Genomic DNA, 22,466 nt, shown 5'->3' on the forward strand with positions numbered 1-22,466 from the left:
TAAGAAAGTCAAATATTTTGATTATGTCATTTCTATAATTGTTTGGCTATATCTCAAACCAACTTTTTGCGGCATATATAGTACTTTTATGGCATAAATACTAGTTTTTAAAAAGGTAAACTGATATGCGCATGTTTTTGATTTTAGTACGAAGAAAAAACTTTATTATTCATTATCAAATTATTACAGAATTCCCAAACTTTTTTGTTGTGTTCTTTAATAGTAATATGATCAATATATATTAAATTTTATAGGTGAAAGTTTGTTCTAGGTTGTTTATTTTCACTACTTTGTTGTGGGACATATATGTCCCTTCAGGTTTTATGGAACTCTGTTTTGGATGTATTTTATTTAATTTGGTATTATTAATTTGATTTTATTTACTTCAAGAGATAATAATAATGAAACATAAAAAGTATTATACTGCTGCCGAAGCTACAAAAATAATCTTAGAAGATATTCCCCTAGGAGACAGCAGTGATTTATCTGACTATTCAGATGATGATGAGAATTTTGAACTAGATAAACTGCAAGCTGAACAACAGTGTAATGATGACTTATCCAATCAAGTTGAAGTAGATGTTTCTGAATATGAGTCATCTGAGTATTCATATGATGGCAATATCTGTGATACTTATAATAGTTTTTCAGGTAAAAATGACTATAATGTAGAGCAAGATAGAAAGTGGAGCAAGATTGAAAAGAATGAATTTGTTTCAAGCTTCAATCAACCGGAAGGTACCTTTCTATTTATTAATTCAAAATGCTTTTTTGTTTTGCTTATTTTTCATCCAGAAAAAGCTCATTGAGAATATATACATATATTCTCTATGAGTTTTTTCTGAATGTGAATGTACACATACATTCACTAATCAAATAACATTTATAATTTGTTTCTTATTATTCTTTGTAATAGTTAAGCACATGATTTCACTTTATTTTACATTAATATTTTAGGACCTGTCAAAGTGCATTTTGCTGACTGCCAAAAACCAGTTGATTACTTTTTAAAATATTTTGATAATGAAATAATGGATTCCATCTTGTTCCAAAGTAATTTGTATATCAATCAGACACAAAAAAGAGTTTCTGCATTGTCAAAAGCTGAATTATTCGCATTTATGGGGATTAACATGGTGATGGGGTATCACGAGTTACCATCATGGAAACATTATTGGAATGGCGAGCAAGATTTGTCTGTACCGTTTATTTCAAATGCATTATCTAGAAATAGATTTTTGCAGATACTATCTAATATCCATGTCAATGACAATAACGCAGTTCCAGATACCAATACTGATAAACTTTATAAAATGCGACCACTAATTGACAGCTTGAATAAAAAGTTTACTGAACTGTACAGTGTATTACGTTCCGTTAGTATTGATGAAAGCATGATTCTTTTCAAAGGGCGCAGCTCATTAAAGCAATACAATCCTGTGAAACCAACAAAAAGAGGTTATAAACTTTGGTCCTTAGCAGATATGGATGGCTACCTTTACAAATTTGAGGTTTATCAAGGAAAAGATAATTGTAGAATTGATCCTGCTATGCCTAAATATTTTGGTTTAGGAGAAAAAGTCATTTATGAAATGACAAAATCATTGCAAGGAAAGTTTCATGAAGTTTTTATTGACAATTACTTCACATCTGTTCCGCTCATGGAATACTTACTCTCTAATCAGGTTCTAAGTTGTGGAACTTTGCGTACAAAAAGAAAGTACCTGCCACAAGACTTTATAAAAGATAGGTGCCTAAAGCGAGGCGACTTTGATTATCGAATATCCAAAGATGGAATTGTAGTTTTTAAATGGAAGGATAACAAACCTGTTCATGTCATTTCAAACTATCATGGAACGGATACATCAGAAATAAAGAGAAAGAACAAGGATGGAACCATATCAATGATTTGCGGTCCAAAAGCAGTAAAAGATTATAACGCCTTTATGGGAGGGGTTGATAAAGCTGACATGCTTTGTTCGCTATATGGCACTTCTAGAAAATCCAAAAAGTGGTGGCATCGCATTTTTTTTGGTCTTGTTGAGCGAACAATCTGCAATGCTTATGTTGTTTATAAAAAAATGTCCAATGAAAATATAAATCTTCTTGACTTTCGAAGATCAGTTGCACAATCCATGGTTATGAAAGGGAAGCCACCAAATCTTGGCAGACCAATAACATCATCTCCTTCCAACAGACTTACTACTAACAAAAGAAGAAAGTCAAATTATTCAGTAGTGCCATCAATTCGTAAAGAACATCTTGGAATTCATTGGCCACATCATGATGGAAAACGAGGACGGTGCGAAGTTTGTTCAAAAAAGAAGATTGAAGCAAGGCCATTTTTCAAGTGTAGCACTTGTAAAATTTTCTTATGTATAAATGATAAAAGAAACTGCTTTAAAGAGTTTCATGAATGAACAACTTTATCTGTACATTGTAAATAATATACACTTTTTGTTGGTTTAGATAATGCCTGTCGGGACTTATTTGTCCCATAGTAATTTTTAAGACAGCTAAAATAAAAAAATTAAATCTTTTTTTTTTTTTGTATGTAGATTTATCACAAATTAAAAAAAAAATAAAACAATTTAAAAAAAAAAATCATTGTCACACCTTGGACCACAAAGGGTTAACACATGAGAAAATTCAATAATCTAATTCACCTAAGTGCCTAATTTAAAAATTCACATTCTACTTAATAAAGGAATTTAAAGTAAATATCGTGAGGTTAGAATTATTTTGTTCTATCTCCAAGTTTAAACGTTGGGAGAAAGTTTTTGATTTTTTCTAAAAGTAAAAATTGTTTAGAGCTTTAGCTTTTATTTTTAAAGAAATAATAACTTATTATTTAAATAAGTTTATATTTAAAGAAACTATTTAGAAAAAAATTTATAAAATAATGCGTATTTCAAAAGTTATTATTACTAACTAAAATTAATAACTCATTTTCTCCCAACTTTCAAAATTGGAGATAATTCTAACCTCGCGATATGTGAATGATCGGTTTTACCAGAAAAAATTTAATATTAATTTTTCTTACTTTTTTGTCTAGTTTTTAATTATAAAACGAAAAAAAATTATGTAATCGGTATTAAAATTAAATTTTCTACAAGATAGAGGTAAAATTATTTTTAAACGAATTATGGTTCCCGAATTATTATGATAGCAAATAAAAGAAAAAAGCAAATTTTTACGACTCTCTTTTAAACTTTTATAAAAATAAAATGACTGAAAAATTACTTGGATTTTGTTTTGACACATTTGAATAGAGGAGATGATTCTCTTTCTTCTGGTGTTTTTATTTTTTAAATATTCCTATCAGTTTCGGTTTTATTTAAATTTTTCGATCAGTGATCGAAAAAATAGTATGATCGGTTTGACCCGATTTTACTCTAAATTGTTAATTAAAACTTTTATTAATAAATTCTTATATTATGAAAAAAGCAGATAGAACTCTTTAATTCTGCGACGATTTGGAATAAAAATGAAGCCGAAAATTCGAAATTAAATTAAATCATTACAAAGAGAATACAGCTATGAAACAAATATTTTACCAAAGATTATATTTACTAGACACTTTATAACGTACAAATAAGTTAATAACTTAATCCCTATTTATCTTTATTTTTCTTTTAATACTTTCCCGAAATCCCGGGAAATTTTTGTGAAAAATCCCGGGATTACGGGATCAAAAATTTGCACGGGAGCCCAGGATTTCGTGATCACAAGATTCCGTGCAAATTTCCCGTAATCCCGGATTTTTCTAGATTTATTTTCACTAGATTTATCTAAAATTGTAAAAGATTAATAGTTCTGCAATCGGTTTCTAAAAATTTACAATTTTGATTGTTATTTGGCACATAATTTTATAAAAATTGTTTTTATTAGTGTTGCACATATATCATGTTTTTATTAATATTTTGCAAATCTTGTTTAAAGAAATAAAAAATCTTAAAAAGCGAATGCAAGAACATCCAAAAATGCGAATTCCAAAACGAATAAAAATGTTTCATGTCAATCCAAGACTAAAAAGATTTTTAAACAAATTTAAAAATGTCTTGATATTTTTTGACAAAAGAATGTTGACACAGTTAAAATAATTTACTTGTTACCAACTGAACAAGTGAAAGTACTCAATCTTTTATTTAAAATTTTTTGATTTGAGAAGTCCTATTTAACATAATATTTAAATCTATATTTATTTACTGCGATAAATAATGAGGCGGATAAGAAATTGCTTTCTTATGCCAGATTATATTGGATCTTGAAGACGTATGCTGCTTATCACAACACCCTTTAAAGAATTAAGTTCTTAATCAAAGAATCTCAGTGCTGTAACCTTAAGAAATAAGAATCATAACCACTCAGCAAGATTCTGTGACATAACTTTTGATGACATAACTTTTTTCTTTAGGAATTTTTGAACTGTATGTGTAAGTCACAATACAATACAATAATTCTCAAACAAGGTCATCTTTTAAAGAATTTAAAACATAAAGGAAAAATTGAAAGAGAAACCTCAACTTAATTGGGAATGCATAAGGATGGACAATTACACTCTAAAAACAATCCGTTAGAAAAAGTAACGGATTGCGTGTCTCCGTTAAATTAACGAAGTAATTCGTTTCCAAAAACAACAAAATTAACGAAATAAAGTTAACAAATTACGTAGTCTTCGAAATTCCATTAATTCAACGAATTAAATAATAAAATCCGTTGAAAAAAAAAAATTTTTTAAAATGGTTTCCGAAAAAAGTTATGAAGTGCTTCCTCTGTAGATTATATTTTTCATCATTACATATCCTTTTTTCTCATTTTCGAAATTTACATGAAGTCAAATGCACTTTTTATAAATGCAATAGAGTTTTCATTAGTTTCATAAAGTTAAGAAAACATTATGAAAGCCAGCAGTCAACAATAATTCCTGATGAGATCAAGCTGCAAGTTCAACTACCACTAGTTAGTTTCATTTTATTTTGTTCAAGTGTATGTATGTATATATATTTTTGTGTGTGTGTGTCTATATATATATATATGTGTGAGTGTGTGTGTGTGTGTGTGTGTGTGTGTGTGTGTGTGTGTGTGTGTGTATATATATATATGTATGTGTGTATATATATATATATATATGTATATATATATATATATATATATATATATATATATATAAAACAGACAACTAAACATGGAATAAATTCCATTACATATCAGGGTATCCTTTCTTGGAACACCCTTTCGTACACCCTAAAAACAGATTTTATCCTTAGATCCAAGAATCTGTTCTTAACGTCACTCCATCATTTTTACCAAAAAAGTTACGCTTAACTTCATTCTTTACCTCTACAACTTTTTTCTTTATGTTTATGTACATATTATAATTTCTTATTTGTGTATATGTGTATATATGTATGTATATGTGAATACATTATAATAGCTATTTGACCTATATTTTAACTCTTTTAAAAGTCTGTTTTATAAGTGTTACTTATAAATTTTTGCTATGTGACTAGTTTCTTTCTTTTGTTTTTCTCTTCTCTTTTCTTTATATTATTTAGGTCATTGCGTTTTATTAGTGAATTACTATTTGCAATGACCTGTGCTTTTTGTAATATCCTTAACACAAAATATATTGATATATATATATATATATATATATATATATATACATATGTATATATATATATATATATATATATATATATATATATATATATATATATATATATATATATATATATATATATAAATTTTTAAAAATAAAAAGTAAAAAGATATTCTTTTGATAAATTATTTTTTAAATCTTGTTTGTTAGAGTTTTATTTGTCAGCATATTGAAGTACTTTACATAAAAAATAATAAAGTTTTGAATTGTTTTTTTTATAATCATTTAACTATAAAAAAATATATAGATGTGTTATAATTTTTAATATTTGTATTATTATCTTATATGTTTTTAGCTTTAATATTTAGTTTAAGCAAGTTAAGGACTTACATGGACATCAGCTTACAATGGCTTAATCATGTTCAAGTATTACAGTTATCTGTTCCTTGTTATTGTATTTTTTTAAAAATAAATTTGTCAGTTACATCAGACAAATATTGTAAAAAATGAGTTGTTAACAATATTTTTTGTTTACAGGATCTTTAAATCACATTTACATTGTAGATAAAAGGTTTGTTGCAATAAGTTTAATTTGCCAGCTTTTTTGTAGTTACACAGTTTTAGTGTAAACTAAATGGTGAGTTACACAATTATCTTTATATGGCTTGTTTATATCCTTACAATTTGCTATTTTAGACACATGGTATGCAATATCACGCTGTAAGTTTAAATTAGTTGTAAAATTAAAAATTAGATTTTGATTTGCATTTCTTTTGATGGGGATATTTATTTCGGTTAGGTACAACTAAGTTTATGTATGCCTTGTTTATATTCGTTTAGAATTTACTACTTAGACACGAGGGATGTGGTATCAAATTGAAATTCTGATATTGTTATTTGCATCTCTTTTGGTGAGGTTATTTATTTTTGTTTTAATTTATCGTTATTTAAGTTGAAGACCTTTTTTTTACTTTTTTCCTGACAGGTTTTGAAGTATGTGGAAATTATAGAACATTTCAGTTATCAGGTAAGATTATCTTTTTTTACACATTTTTATTAAAGATATTATTTAGTTGTTGCATCGAACTTTTTCTTTAGAAAATGGTATCGGAAATAAAAAAAATAAAAAAATTTCTATTATCAGTTTATAAATCAGGAATTAGCAATAGCAATATTTGTTAAAGGTACTTTGTAAAATTTTATTTTCATTTCATACTATTTATATAATTTAGGTTCCATATTTTCTTTATTGTATTTTATGTTATATTTACCTTTAGGAATTGACAACACGTTGCTGTAATTGAAGCGTGAAACATGTACTAAGAACAGCAGCGTTAAAACCTAAAACCTAGTTTGTTAACAATTGGTTTAGTTTAAACATCTATTGTGTATATGGGTGTGTGTGTTTTATACAGATGTTTTATAACCTCAAATATAATGACTATTAAAAATATATTTAAAAACTATTTTGATTGTAATTAAAAGTTTGTGTACTGAATTACATTATTACAAATATTTGATTAGTTTTCAATGTCCAGTTAAAGAGTTTTTGAAGCTTGCTAACAAATTGAGCACTATATTTCTCCCAACCATGGTAGTTTGTATAGTTAGTACTGCTTGTATCAGATGGGTGGTAATTATTACATTTATAATGGTAAGAACCAATATGTATTAAGAATATCATAATGAAATAATCCATATTTTAAAAAATGTAAGGATTACTTTGTTATCAAGTTACAATACTATGTGGCTTAATTCTTCTTTAATTATAATGGAGTGATTTTAACTGATTATTCCCTACAATAACGTTATTTTAACTAAATAAAAACAGCGGATAATTTGATGCACTAAAGTAATAACTCCTTTATTTAAAAGGATTGTTTAATCGGAAAAATATCAACGGACTTCAATCCGTTAAAACTTTAATCCGTTAACTTAACGGAAAAGCCGTTGGTGCAATAGCGACGGATTGATCTGTTACCCAATTCGTTGTATACAACGGATTTTTTTTTAGAGTGTACTGAAGGACAAATTAAGGTGAAAAGTATGCAAACCTTCCGTTCATATAGAACATTTGAATACTTTTTACTTCCACATCCGCTTTCGCGGAATTGAAATGAAGCTAGAGCAGAAGTGATTGATTATTCCGCTAATAATAAACTTTTGTAAATGTTTAAAATGTGTTTTGTTTGGGAAGATATGTTTTTAACTTTGCTTTAAATAAAAACCGAAAATAGGCGATCAAACGGTGTGGCCAGAGTGGCTCTCTTAGCCACTCTGGCCACACCGTTTGATCAGCAGCATTTATAAAAGCTCTAGAAGTTGCCACGAGTACAAAGAAAAAACTGCATGCAGAAATGTAACAATTTGTATACAGGGCATTCTTAGTAAATTATTCATATATTTTATCATGCTGTTCTAAAATCTTTGTTCATTTTAAGATATCATAAATAAGAAATAAAAAAAAATCAGCATAAGGACTGACTTGTCAGATGTCAAAAGAGGACAATAGTTAATGCTCAAACGGCAGGCGCTGATGTTGCAGAAACGGCAGAATGTTTTGGAGTTTCAAGAAAGAGTGTCTCGAGAGCAATGTCATCTGAACAGGAGAACAGGAGCAACATCATCTGAACAGGAGAACAAACATGTTTTTCTTAGCAAAACCCTGGAAGAAAGAAAATGCTTTCAGAAAAGGACCGTCGAACACGCATTGTGAAACGAAATTATCGAACTACAGCTCCTAAAAATGCAGCAGAACTCAATGACCATCTAAACTGCGTGCTGTGAATTATTTAAGGCCGGTTTTCACCAAAAAGCTACAAATAGAAAACCTTTGCTTTCAAAAACAAACGTTACAAAGCGAGTGGAGTGGTGCAAAAAGTTTCAAAATACGTAATTAATGCAATAAGTGTCATTTTCTCTGATGAAACAACTAAGAAGTCGATTTTCACTACCATCGTCACCAAAGGAACTAAGAGCAGTTTTACTGGAAGAATGGACAAAAATCCCCTTGAAAACAATTCAAAAAACTTGTATCAAAGCATACCAAGAAGAATTAAAGCTGTAATTATTACCAATGGCGAAACAACGCCCTATTAAAATTAATTTATTGAAAATTTTCAGTTCCAATCATTTTGTCCAAACCCTGTATATCTTCCTCAATAAGTTAAATTAAATTAGCAATCATTTAAATCTTGTTTGGCATTAAAATTAAAAAGCAAAAAGTAAACCACAATAAGTGTAAAAGAAACCATCAAATTCTTGCATGTTATACTTTAACAGCATCATCTTCAGCTCTTTTTGAATTAATATATTAGTACAAATATTACACAAGGTCGTAAATCAAATGTTTTGTGAATCCCTGCTATAATATATATCTGCTAAAAAGCAAAATAATGCGTCCCTAATAAAAATTGCACAAAAATAGACTCACGACAAAATGCTTTATCTGCAAAAACTTGTTGTAAAAAGACAAAATTGAGAAGCGAATTTAAAAAACACCATTTCATTGAGCTTTTCGTGCATAACTCATATAACATAAAAATAAGTAAAAATAAGACAACAGTAAGCTATAAAAAGCAAAAATGGTCAACAAAAAATCTTCATTTTTCAATCAACAAACTTTAACTACTTAAAAAGTACTCGAGGTTTAAAAACTTCAGCAAAAAATAAATGGCAAATAACAAAAAACAGTTGGTTAACCAAAATTTACCCATAAGACCTTCACAGCACCCACCTTTACATGCCAGCTGGCTGCTTTTCTCCATTTTCTTATTAAAAGGAAACTTTTGAAGGAAAAAAGCAGCACAAAATGCTTTGCAATCTTATGGGTGTTACTTTGAATAAACCAACCAATAAAGTTAAAATTTTCTCAGTTGTATAATTGTTGTTAAGCATATCTTCCTATAAAATAAACAATATGAAAACTTAATAGAATATTAATTTTTCTTCTTTAAAGATCCATCTTCTTCATACTCACGAACATCGTCAACGCTGTCACTTTTACCCAGTGCAATTCGAATGATCAATGCAATAATAAAGTGAAACCAATACACATTTAACAAGAAAAGCATTAAAAGCATGACGTTAAATGGAAAATAAAAAGGTCGAGCTGTGCCAACAAAACCAGTGTAAAAACTCGAAAAGAGCACTAGTTGTGGAAACACCCACAAACGAAAGTAGAACCTGCGATAAAGATAAAAAGTAATCATAAATTTGCATTAGAAAAAGAAAAGTAAATAAAAATAAAAACAAGTTTTTTTTTACCAAGTCCATGTAAAAATGAGAAACCCAATGCTTGAAATGATTTCTAATATTGTTGATGGCTTTCTGCTTTTGAAACAAATAACAAGTTTGGATCCTTCAAGTGCAATGTCTGCAGGATCATGCAAGTACATCACAACTAAACCTATGCAATGGTATCTAAAGAAAACCAATATAAATAAAAAACTCTACAAAAATACAACGCAGAAAATATTAAACGTTTTTGTTTAATTCAGTTTAATTCGTTCAGTTATGTCCAAAATCAAATAACTACCTTGCAGACATGGAAAAAATAATCAATGTATTTGCAAGAATGTGATGAATAATCATAGCAATTGAGTCTTTCTTCCACACATCCATAAAGATGGTGGCAAAGATCGAATGAAAATAAAAACCAGCTTCAAAAAAATACAAATATTTTATTGTTTCAGGAATATCCATGTCTTTATGCCAACCTAAAAAGTTTAAATTAAAAAGCACTTTAGTTTTTTTTAAAAAAGTTCTTTAGTTTTAGTTCAAATTTTACCTAATATTAATGACGATAACAAAAACCTGCATCTTTTAGAATATTACCTTCCCAATGGGCTTTTGTACTGTAACGAAGATCAGGATATAAAACATTCACCACATAATACTCCCATGTAAAAAAGCAAGTATAATAGAATAGCTTGCAACAACTCTCACAGAACTTCAGTTCATTTTTAGCATTAAAACCAAAAAATCTAGATAAAGGCTGAAAAAAAAAAAAAATTGCAAAACAGAAGAAATAAAATAAATATTCTAGAAATGTAAGAAATATTTGATAAATAAATGTAACAAATATTAGGGTTTCAAAACCACTCAAACTTTTTCCATTCTAGTGTTAGGGTAAAATATGATACTTTTTACAGCATTTTAGTAACATTCTTAGAAACCCCACCGAGCCCCTCAAATCAGGCCCCAATTTACTGTTTAAAACAAATAAAATCTGTGAAATAAAAATTAAAAATCTGTCAGCCTACATACAACAAGATTTATCTGCTTTGAGACTAAGAAAGTAGTGTTTTTTTGTTTTTTAATTTGGTTTTATTATTTTAGTTTATTGCAATAGTAAACTCATAAGAAATGAAGCTCTAAATTATCTTGTAGAACACAGAAAGATAGGCAGTAGCTACAACTAGTCTATTTTAAAAGCTTACACTAACATTGTAATTCAAGCTGGATCTCTATTAGGTACACAGAGAAAAGAGGTAGTTATAGGGGTGATCAGAAACATTGGAAACGACTAGTGCGCTTTAAGAAATTTTAGGAACCATACACTAGTGCTATCAACTAAAGGAAAAAAAATAAAAGTAACCAATAATCTATCAGATTCTCTACCCAAGTGATAACACATGACAATCTTAACATTTTACAAGCAAATATAAATGCTTTTAATTCACCAACTCAGATATTAACTTCCTGGATAATGCGTGGAAGGTAGAAGTTCTATTGAACCCTTTTACACAACTCATGTAGTTAAAAGGGAACATAGTTATAGTACCCTTTATATAATAGAATGTCAGTTTAGTGCAGATAAACAAAGTAAACAAAAAAAATTATTTAAGATAGGATGTTGCTTTTGCCAGTGCTAGTGCTATTTCAGATTCAGTTATAGAATCTAGAGGAACAAAATGTGGAGAATACTTGGTTAAGGTTTATCCTGATTGAGGGCAAGAATTCTTTTAAGATTTCATTTAAGACCATGAAGAAATAAAAGTACTAGGCAATACAAAAAGTTTTGATATTGCCTACATCAAGGGTTGTACCTGGAGACATTAGCCTATTAACTGTTTCACCATTCATTAGGATGATCAAAGCAAGGAGCAAATATGTCTAAATCTCCTTTTCCATGAGTACAATGAAATCTTGAGGACTTACAAAAGGATTTGGAGTTTTCATTAACATGATTCCAGCCCTCAAATTAATACAAGACAAAGGGCTGTGATATTTATCTAAACAGCTAGAAGAGTCTGTTCAGGGGTTTTTTTGAAAAAAAACTTTTGGTCTGGAAATAGTCAAGAGTATTTAAAGGCAAATCAACTATAGTGCCATCCTTTCATATTTATTAGACTTTATTTTCTTTACTTTTTAATTTTCTCCTAGAGAGGAGATTAAAAATAATGTACTTATATATTAAAATATTCTAAAATTCTTATTTATAGAGAGATTTTGGAAATTCAATTATCTATTTAACTTTTAATTATTCTTTATAAATTTTAGAACCATTTTTAGATGATCTGAGATCAGAAAAAAAAAAGTTGTTATTAACTGCACAAATTAATATAAAATAAATAAAAAATACTTAATTTTTAGAAATTTAGTTGAGGTGGGAAGGACCTTTTAAGACTTAACTAAACACTGATTTAGAACATATATATAATTTAATAGTACAGCACCATATTTTGCTATCCTCTTTGAAACCTCATTTATGTTCAATTGAGGTGGGAATGTTCAGTATACTATTCTATTTTATTTTAGCATGGTTTTCTATGGAAATTTTTTCTGATTATATTCAACAACTTGCAATCTTTATTTTTTTAACTAACTGATTTGTGCGGTGGGTTGTTGTACAACAACAAAATTAAAACTTTCTTCTTCTGATGAAATGTTTTATATTAGCTGATTTTGAATATCTTTATAGAAAGAAGAACAAACGATTGGTGTGTAAGATCCATTGGATTTCTTATTTTAATGATTCTGGTTTGTTAAAACAAATAATCAAGTAAATTTTTACACACCCGCCATGTGAATTTAATGTCATTAAATTGGTGTATGAAAGGTTTAACACATTAAACAAAGTATATTAAAAAATTTATCTAGATATTTTATCTATATAGCTAAATAAATAAAATATGCTAGTAATTGAATGAATCATTGTAACTTAATGTAGCATGTTGAAACAACAGGTTGGTAATAAATATTAATGCAAGTTTGTTTTAATTTAATTACTATATATGCTGGTGTACGGTGTACATACAGTGTTTAAATTAAGTTTTAAAGTCATTTAAAAGTGATTTAAAAAAAAAAAAAACTGACCTTGATTTATAGACCAAGTCAACTTTTATACTGAGTTAAGATTCCTTTTTTTTAACTAAACTTTTTAAAACTAAAACTAAATAAGGATATGATTTAGTTTCATTTTATGCCAGGTTGGCATTAAGGTGACCTGGGTTATAAATAATTTCTATTTAGTAAAATTCTACTGTAACAAAAATAAATTAAAAATACCTTCAAGAAAAGAATAGTTAAAAAATATCTGTGAAATGTAAATGCAAACGTAATAGCAGCAACAATCACAACTTCCCCATATACAATATGATTCCATTCTACTACTTCTGCAAGGAAAGTGGAAAACAGCTCATGGAATGGACCAATCTCTACCCATCGCTTGTGGAACTCTTGCATAGAGAGCGCAAACATTTCACTGGAATCAGCCATATTTATGATTCTAATGTACAATTAGAAATAGAAATGTTACTTTTATAAAATGGTAAACTTCTAAAGATTTTCTAAAAAAAACTTTTACTAAATTATGAAAAATCTGTAAATACTGTGTACAAAAACCATTATATACAGTTGCATTTAAAAGTATTTTTGCTACTAGTTTTTGTTTAAAAAATGATTATTTACAACACATGGAGATCATTTACTTTATATTAAGTGTACATTAGTGTTTTTCTAGTAAAGTATAAAATTTTTATTAGACTTTCCATTATTACATTTTAATATTTTTTTGATTTTGTTTTGGTCAAGAGTATTTTTACTTTCAATTTGAAAAAAAAGTGAAGATGTCAAAGTTCATGAAATTTATGATCATGTCAATCACTTATATAGTGATATTGCCATTTGAAACAATCAAAGAACAACTTAACGGAATTGAGTCAACAAGTTTACTTTGTCAATAAGGATATTTTTCCACTTTAGGTGTAAAGCTGCAAAAAAATCCTGAATAAAAGCTGCAAAACTTTCTTTTCCATTTTGATGTTCAAGCTCTTTCTATAAGTGTTCACTTAGATTTAGATCAGGACTTCGGCAAGGCCAGTCAAAAACACATGCTATATTAGATGTGAACCAGTTTTTGGCAGCCCATAAAGTGTGTTTAGGCTCATTATCCTGTTGGAAACACATTCCTAATGAATTTTTTGATTTGATATGTAACATGATTTTTCATCAAATCAGTAAGTATTTGGAATCATTGATGCCATCGATTTAAACAAATGTTCCTACACAATCATGAGAAAAACATTACCATAACATGACACTAGCACCTCTGTGTTTTACAGTTGATATGGAGTCTTGTTTAATAAACTTAATAAGATCAGATAAAGATAAACTACATTTACTTTTATCATTCCACAATACTTTACTCTAGTTTTGCTTAGTTCAGTGTAAATGCTCTTTGCCAAATTTCACTAAAGCTATCTGGGTTTTTTTTTCATCAATTATTTTTGACTAGGATGTCTTCCAAATAAATTGTTGTAACATAATCTTTTCACAATTGAATCAAAAATATTTTTACTTCAGAAAACTTATTGCAATCAGAAGTAATCTGTGGTGAAATCACAAAAGTGAAAGGGATGTAAAAGGTGAATACCACCTTTTAAAAAGTGAATATCACCTTTTACATCCCTTTCAGTAGTTTTTCTCAGTCAATCAGATCTGGGATAAGTTTCTAAAGTTCTTCTATGGCTTTTATCTTGTTCCATGCCCATACAAGCCATTGGGTAAACTGATGAGCAGCTTTCTCTTGTGATTCCATGATTATTAACTGCATTTACTACTTAATTACAAATATCTTTACTATATGCTTTCCTATTTTTTAACATAATTTTACTGATTTTTAATGAAACATGCTGAAAAACGTTTATGTATACATAAGAATTAAAAAACAACAACTTAAAAGTAAAAACTTAAGAAACACTCTTTTTAACTCATCTTTTCTAAAAAACATTAGAAATATTTTAAACATTAGAAATATTTATTAAAACAAAAGAACTTCTACCAATTAGAACGTCTCCAAATTATATTTGTATGAATGTACATTTTACAGACAAAGAATGTTTTAAACATTATCTATTAAAAAGTTATTGCTATTATATTCATAAAAACATATTAGAAATCTTATAAAAGTTAAACATGCATACAACCCTTCAGCTAGAGAAAATTTGCTGATCTGTATAACAATTTTATCAAAAATGTTATTAAATATACCATAAAACTACAACTACATATACTAGGGTGGGTCAAATCTTTATATCAAGAAGCAACATAGTGTAGGATTCCTACATACTTCAAGCAGTTGCATACCACTTTTAAGGTCTGTTGGTTTTTTGAGCTTTTTAGAACAAAAAAAAAAAGGCATATCAACCATAATTAGTTATAATATATTTTGAATATTACTGCTTAATTAATGTGCTACCTACAACAGCAGATATGACTTAAGAAATATTTTTCAACATATCATTGATATTTGGCAATAAAAGTTGTGATTCCCAAAAAGTTGACCACAAAAAACAAGAACATTTATATTCTTAGGCAAACAAAAAACTATTTAAAAAATTAATTAACAGAAATATTGGTTACATCTAGACTAAAAAAAAAAAGAATTGTTTCAATTCCAACTTTTCACTTTCATGTTTTTTCATGAATTTCAATAAGTTTATCATAAGTTTGTGATGTTTTTTATATTCATACCTTTCCTCCAATGCTTTTGTGAATGTTCCAACAACACTTTCAGTATTGACTGTGTCAAGTATAAATTGGCATGCTCAAAAGATTGTTATCAGCCCTCAAAAGATTATTATCAGCCCTCAAAAGATAAATACCTGAATAGTCATTTAGTAAAGGAGTTGAACAAACTTTCAATGCCAGAGATTAGTCAATTTATAGTTCTTTGGTTCCAAAATTGAGTGCTATAGAGATATATAACATTTCTGCCTTACTTGTTATTATCACTTAATTTTACAATCCCTTAGATCGTTTTTATTCCTCACATGCTTTCTTTCATCAATCATAATCTCTATTAGAATATCTAAAACTTTAAAACTTGTTCCATGATCTCTATGTTTTACAACAATTGTATTCTATTTATTTGATCAAGATACAAAGAATTTTGGCACTGTTTACTCTATAAGAATAAGATTTTATGTAGAACCATCAAGGAGCATATAATTTGACAGTTTTTGTGATCAAGTTAATTATTGTAAACAAATTAAAAAAAGACTTATATAAGACTACTTTTATCTTGTTTGTCTTTTAAATGTAGGACCAGAGGTTTTTCCATCAATGATAAAATGTAAGAGAGGTTCTTTATATAGAGCTAACAAATTAGCCACTTCATTAGTCTTCAAGTTCTTTGATAATAGTTCCCTCACATAGAAGAAATTTGAAAAATTTATTGCTACTAGCTTTGAAAATCAAGTAGAGAAATTTACTAAATATGCATCAAGAAGCCCCATTATCCAGTGTTAGATGATTTTTACAGTTACTTCCAGGTCTGTAACTTGGAATTTGTTCTTTTTTAGTTATCCCCATTTTGTTGTTCTATTGTCTTTTCATCCATTTAAATCAGTACATTGTAATTTTTTTTTCTGATTATATTTTATTGCCCTATATGCCCTATATGTTGCTCATTTTACTTTCTTTCTGTCAAATGTTTAATTTAATATTACTATATCTTTTAAAGCTGCATTGACAACAGCTCCTCCACAACTGATCTTCCAAAAGTTTCCTCTGACACCTTATAAAATTCATATAATTTGACATCTTCACCCTCACTAATGCATTATATGTCTTCCTCAAAGTTTTTAAGTTCAGACTCAATTTAAATTTGAGTATGAATAATACCTAAAATATAGAAAAAAAGATGCTTTAAATAAAAAGGTGAGATGTATTACAAGTTATGAAAACAAAAAGTATAAACCACCACTTTATTCAAAAAAACTGTCTAACTAAAACTTAACTATCAAACCCTTTTTTTAGTTAACAATCCCCATAATTCTTTATAAAGAATCACTTCAAAAAGTGATTCTTATTTAGTGATATTAGAATTTGGGACTAGATTAGTTTAATTTTTAGAGAACTTACTGTTCATCATATCAATTCATAAACCTCAGTGTCACTTCTCAAAAAAAAAAAAAAAAAAAAAATATCATGTCCTGCCCTAATATATGTAGATGTATATGTATGTATGTATGTATGTATGTATGTATGTATGTATGTATGTATGTATGTATGTATGTATGTATGTATGTATGTATGTATGTATGTATGTATGTGTATATGAATATATATATGTAAACAGATAGCTAACAGACATCTTTTATATAATAACTATCATTGTCAATCCTTAAATACATTTCATTAACTTATTAGGAGGAACCTCAAGTGACTGAAATTAGAATTGAGCTTCACTTTAAATTTTATGTAATAATTGCTTAAATCATCTTTTATTATGTGTCGGTAATCTTGTAGTTTAATATCATTAACTCAATTAACACCTCATATTTATTTTACATATTACATAAAAATTTTGGTTTGAATTAGACAAAGCAATTAAATGTTAGTACACTTTAGCGTAAAATATTTTCTTCATTAGGTTAAATGAAGCTAATCTTGTATACAATATTGCCTTCAGTTACTATGTAAAACGACTAATGAAGTACTATGTAAATATCATATCTTTTTAAATTAATGTCGACAGTAGAATAGTAAGCTAGTAAATTTTAACATTATTTGCTTATTTTCGCATTTAATTTTTTCTTTTTAAATAAAAACACAATCAGTACTATGAGTTCAAAGAACCACTGAAAAAATAAAAGAAAGTTTAATTTTGAAAATAGAAGCCTAAAACAGCAAGGCATTTTAACCTGGTATTTTAACTTAAAAGAAGGCTGGAGAAAACCACTATTAAAATCACTAGTTGTTCGTTTTGCCATTGTTACTTGCTGTAACATTAATTGCGATGACACTTTGCTGAAAGAAATGGCAGTTTCAAACTTGTTAGAAAATTACCAGTTGTTGATGAAGCCGCTGAACTCCTTTAGCTTGACCCAAACCTTGGCGTATGGCGTGATTAAAGTTTCTTTCAGATGACTTTGTTCAAGAGAAAAGATTTTTTTTTTTTTTTTTTTTTTTTTCAGAAAAAATGGCGCTTTAAATTAATTTCCGATGTGTGAGTTAGAAGCAATGATATATTATATATACTAGATGTCTAACTTGCGGGATTTTATTGAACAAAAAGTGAAGCCGCTTTTTTTGTTTACAAATTGAATCCGCCATTTGTAATAAGGGCAAAAACTATATCCGACGTGCGAAATAAAAGTTAAAAATGCACGTTTTTGCCCGAATTAGAAATGGCTCCCACGGCTTCACATTTCGGATCGAAGTTAGACATCTAGTATATATATAATATATCATTGTTATCGTAACGACTTGTCGCTAGCGATCCGCTAGCTTTTAAAGCTTAAAAAGCTAGCGATCCTCGTGGCCAAATCGCTATCTTAATCATTACGAATATCGCTAGCCATTCGCTAGCCGATTTCCCACCTGGATTTTTATAATTTTGCATTTTTGTGATTACTATAACGATAACTGTACTTTAAATGAGCAAAGTTATAGTCTATATTTGCCTTTGGAATTTTTTTCTTCTAGATTGTTAAAATCTAAGATTGTAAGGCGCGGGGAACTTTTTCGTTATTCATAAGTTTAAAGCTAATTTGTAATTCTCACTCTCAGTTTTCATCATGGTGTGATCAAAGTTCTATGCTTAAGAAAGTCCTAATGTAACAAGTGATAAATTTTGCATATTATAAAATAAATTTACTCATACTTTATAATTTTTAAATATTAACTAGATATTTAGTTAACATAACAAAATTATTTTCCCCAAATATTTATTTTACAATATAAAATTTATCATCTGTTACATTAGGACTTTCTTACTGCATATGACTTTGTTATGTCACACCAAAGTACTGTTTTGTGATAAATCGTGAAATTAGGAATTGTGACACTTCTAACCAATGATATATTATATATACTAGATGTCTAACTTCGATCCGAAATGTGAAGCCGTGGGAGCCATTTCTAATTCGGGCAAAAACGTGCATTTTTAACTTTTATTTTGCACGTCGGATATAGTTTTTGCCCTTATTACAAATGACGGATTCAATTTGTAAACAAAAAAAGCGGCTTCACTTTTTGTCCAATAAAATCCCGCAAGTTAGACATCTAGTATATATAATATATCATTGTACGATAAAGACAGCGATTAGGCCACGAGGATCGCTTGCTACAAAAACTTGCGACTAGCTAGCGACAAGTCGTTACGATAAAGACAGCGATTTGGCCACGAGAATCGGTAGCTAAATAAGCTAACGATCCGTTAGCTAATTAAGGTAGAGAATAGCTAGTGAAAACTCGTAACAATAACTACACTTGGCTTGAAAATATCGGCTAGGCTAGAAGATATTCCTGAAAAAATCGCATGCTATATTTTTCAGGGGAATGAATTATAACCATTGAAATAAGATTGCATTTATAACATTTATAACAATTAAATAAAAAATGTTAAAACTGGTTTAATAAAAAATTATAAATGTTAAAGTCATTATAAAATGTTAAAAGAAAATGTATGTATTATTTTTGAAAAATAAAAAGTCATTAACAACTAAATGATTTTGCTAAAATAAAATTAATGATATTAAAAGTTATTTAAAAACATATTAGAAAAATAAAATAACTAAAAAAAGAAAGGTGAATAAATAATAATAAAACAAATTAAAAAAAAAATTTAACTGGAATCACTACACGAGTCAGTGTTTTATTTTCGAATTTTTCTAACAGGACTGTTTAAATCATTTGTTAAAGAAGAATTTCTCTTTCTTGTTGCAAAATATCGATCTTTAGATTTTTCAAGTGTTTCGCAATTAAGGTAGTCATACTGGATTCAGTGGCAGTTGGAAATAAACAGTAAGCTGCATCAAAAATCAAACTTTCGACTTGTCCGATAAACCTACGCTTTTTATCTGCACCAGTTTGATTGATGCTGCAACATAGCTTGTCTGTTATGCAAGTTTTTAAAGCATTTTTTAAAAAGTCACTTACATTTTCCCACTAATTTGCTTCATCTTTCTGCAAATAATATCTTTATCATTAGAGTTAATTTTTTTTTTCTAGTGAGTCAAACTCTTCAACTGAATTTGCTGGTAAATAATCTATATTTATATTTTCGTTATTACCATGGTTAGTGTCTAAAAGTGAACGTATGGTACCCATTTCTGTTTCCAACCCACAAACCTTTCTGTACATGGCATTCACTATAAATTGAATGTCTTCAACAGTATTGGGTTCAACATTTGCTTTCAGAATAAAGGTATTTATTTGGTCTATCCCATTTTTTTGAGTAAAGAAAAGAAAGAAGATGAATGCAATAGTGGTTGAATTTGTGAAACAGACTGTAACTCTGATGGAAACACTGTCTGTGTAACTGGCGAGTCATCTACTTGATCCATTGAGGCAGAGACAGACAGACAGAAAGTTCTAAAACAAGATTAACAATGATTATAAATACTCTTAAATGATATAAAAACTCTATCACAATATTCAAATTATTTTATTCTGATTCTTTCATTTAAAAATGGTAAATAAAAAAAAACAAAAACAAACCATTCAAATGAAACCAAATAAAAATTCTTATTTTCACAAATGGGATAAAAAATTGTTAAAAATGTATACTGAATTGGAATTGGGGAGCTTTGGTGGCTCCCACAATAGCCATGATGGTGAAGACAGTTCTTCAAAAAGGCTTTTTCTTTTCTCTTTTTGTTTTGTAGCTTTATAGGAGTTCTCTGGTTTTTTTGATGTATTAAAATCAATTTCTACTTCTGATTCTGCAGTGAGAATATGCTGCAAAACAAATAACTTTTTCAGTATACGTACAATCATAGTTTTATATGTACAATAAATGTATACAAAAATCTATATTAATAAGAAAGCACACCAGAAATCAAAATAAATTAAGATCATAAAAAATAAAATACCTAAATTAAATACTCAACACATTTTCTGCAACACTTAGTCTATTGATTACATTATAAATAGTTTATTAAGTTGGTTTAAAAACACTCACATTCAAAGGTGGAATGCTCTGCCTTTTGTTTTGACCCACACTATCAATAACTCTAAGGAGTCCGTTTTTAGGAGTAAAATTTTTCTTTACTACAAGTTTTTGAATTTTTTGAATAAGCAATTTCGTATCAATTCCAACTGAGACGTTTAAAATAAATAAAAAATACAATTTTGTAAGATTAATTTACCTTTAAAAAATGTTACTACTGAAACACTTTTTCTTTATAACTCCAACAGGGTACAAAATACTTATCTGTAATATGCATGCCGCATTTACACCATCCTTATGCATTGCCTTTATTTTAAATCAACACAAGAATTTTTAAAAAATTTAAAAAAACTAATCAAGTCCTGTGAATAAATTAAAATTATAACCCATAGCAACTTTAAAACTTTAGTTTAATTTACAGACCAATAGGATAATTAGAAAGTAGTTTTCCCTACAAATAATCATGATACATTTTTGAATGTGTCTAACATTATAAGCACCAGTGCGACTTTTCTGATAATATCCAATTCTAAGGACTTTTGATGAGTACGGAAATGTATAAAGTGACTTCACATAAGACAAAAGAATTTCAGATATATGTAAACAGTCAAGACTTGTACTAGTGCATAAAACAATGGAAGCATCGGCAGTAACAAAAGCACAATCTGGTAGATCAGTAGAAATCTTTACAGTGTTCAAGTGATTAGTCTTTTCAATAAACCCAACATGTTTTTGAATTGAAATGCAGAAAATGAGTCCTAAGGTCCATATTTTGCTACAAAAGAAGCTAGATAAATTAACATTATAGACCATAGATCTTTTGCTAAATAAAATAAACATAGGCATGCACATTATAGACCATAGATCTTTTGCTAAATAATATAAGCACTCAGTAATAACACACTCAGATGCAATAGGGTAATTCCATGCCAATTGAGCCAGGCCATGTCACCATGCATCTCAGATTTTGCTGATTTTTATACAGTTGAGAGTACTTAGTAAAACAAGAAATTCTTGAAAATTTTAGCTTCTAGCTCCAAGAGGATCCTGAAATATGATCATTTTACTTTCAACTGATCTTGGCCTCTTGTCCTCTCAGAATTATGACCTTTGTTTAAAGGTTTCAAGTCACATAGCTTTAAAAATATTTGATATTTTGACTTAAAAATTTGTACCTGGCTATTTTCAGGGTTGAAAAATCCAATGAAATAATCAAAAATATAAAAAAATATTTTTAAGTACCTGTAATGATCAATTTAAATAAATTTAGGCAATTTTTTATATACCTGATTTTGATGCTTAAGAAACCCGCGTGGCCTTGATGATATCAAAAAAAATATTTTACACATTATTCTAAATTTTAGGATCTTTCAGAAAACATAAGAATTTTGATCTGCAAGTATATGGATTTCCATATATGGATAACGGGACGCAGGCCCCACCTTTTTGTAGCGGAAT

At 28.3% G+C, this 22,466-nt stretch overlaps 1 protein-coding gene, 1 long non-coding RNA gene and 1 pseudogene across 5 annotated transcripts; 1 reads left to right on the top strand and 2 right to left on the bottom strand.

Moving 5' to 3' along the window:
• Window positions 1-4,603: 4,603 nt before the first annotated feature.
• Window positions 4,604-7,120, top strand: LOC149890887 (uncharacterized). Of its 3 annotated transcripts, XR_016450428.1 has the most exons (6): window positions 4,604-4,962; window positions 6,302-6,325; window positions 6,446-6,516; window positions 6,591-6,632; window positions 6,704-6,789; window positions 6,883-7,120. It is a non-coding gene; the product is annotated as an uncharacterized LOC149890887 (long non-coding RNA). The 3 variants fall into 3 exon arrangements; XR_016450427.1 differs by having other exon boundaries at window positions 6,446-6,632; XR_016450429.1 differs by lacking the exon at window positions 6,704-6,789.
• Window positions 7,121-8,840: 1,720 nt separating this feature from the next.
• LOC145200571 (ceramide synthase 1-like) lies at window positions 8,841-18,059 on the bottom strand. Its single transcript, XM_090080824.1, has 6 exons — window positions 17,903-18,059; window positions 13,118-13,337; window positions 10,442-10,601; window positions 10,143-10,323; window positions 9,872-10,027; window positions 8,841-9,790 (listed from the first exon to the last, which is right to left on the bottom strand). Exons 2-6 carry the CDS (start codon window positions 13,325-13,327, stop codon window positions 9,544-9,546), a joined length of 954 nt encoding a protein of 317 aa, XP_089936950.1. The 5' UTR covers window positions 13,328-13,337; window positions 17,903-18,059; the 3' UTR covers window positions 8,841-9,543.
• A 1,623-nt stretch (window positions 18,060-19,682) lies between these two features.
• Window positions 19,683-21,860, bottom strand: LOC149890888 (uncharacterized; annotated as a pseudogene). Its single transcript, XR_016450769.1, has 4 exons — window positions 21,479-21,860; window positions 21,021-21,184; window positions 20,627-20,797; window positions 19,683-20,463 (listed from the first exon to the last, which is right to left on the bottom strand). The product of XR_016450769.1 is annotated as an uncharacterized LOC149890888 (transcript).
• Window positions 21,861-22,466: the final 606 nt, after the last annotated feature.

The sequence above is a fragment of the Hydra viridissima genome, unplaced genomic scaffold (genome assembly GCF_058129835.1).
Source record: "Hydra viridissima isolate aposymbiotic clone 2 unplaced genomic scaffold, HvirCarnegie_v1 scaffold_3, whole genome shotgun sequence".
Taxonomy (NCBI): domain Eukaryota; kingdom Metazoa; phylum Cnidaria; class Hydrozoa; order Anthoathecata; family Hydridae; genus Hydra; species Hydra viridissima.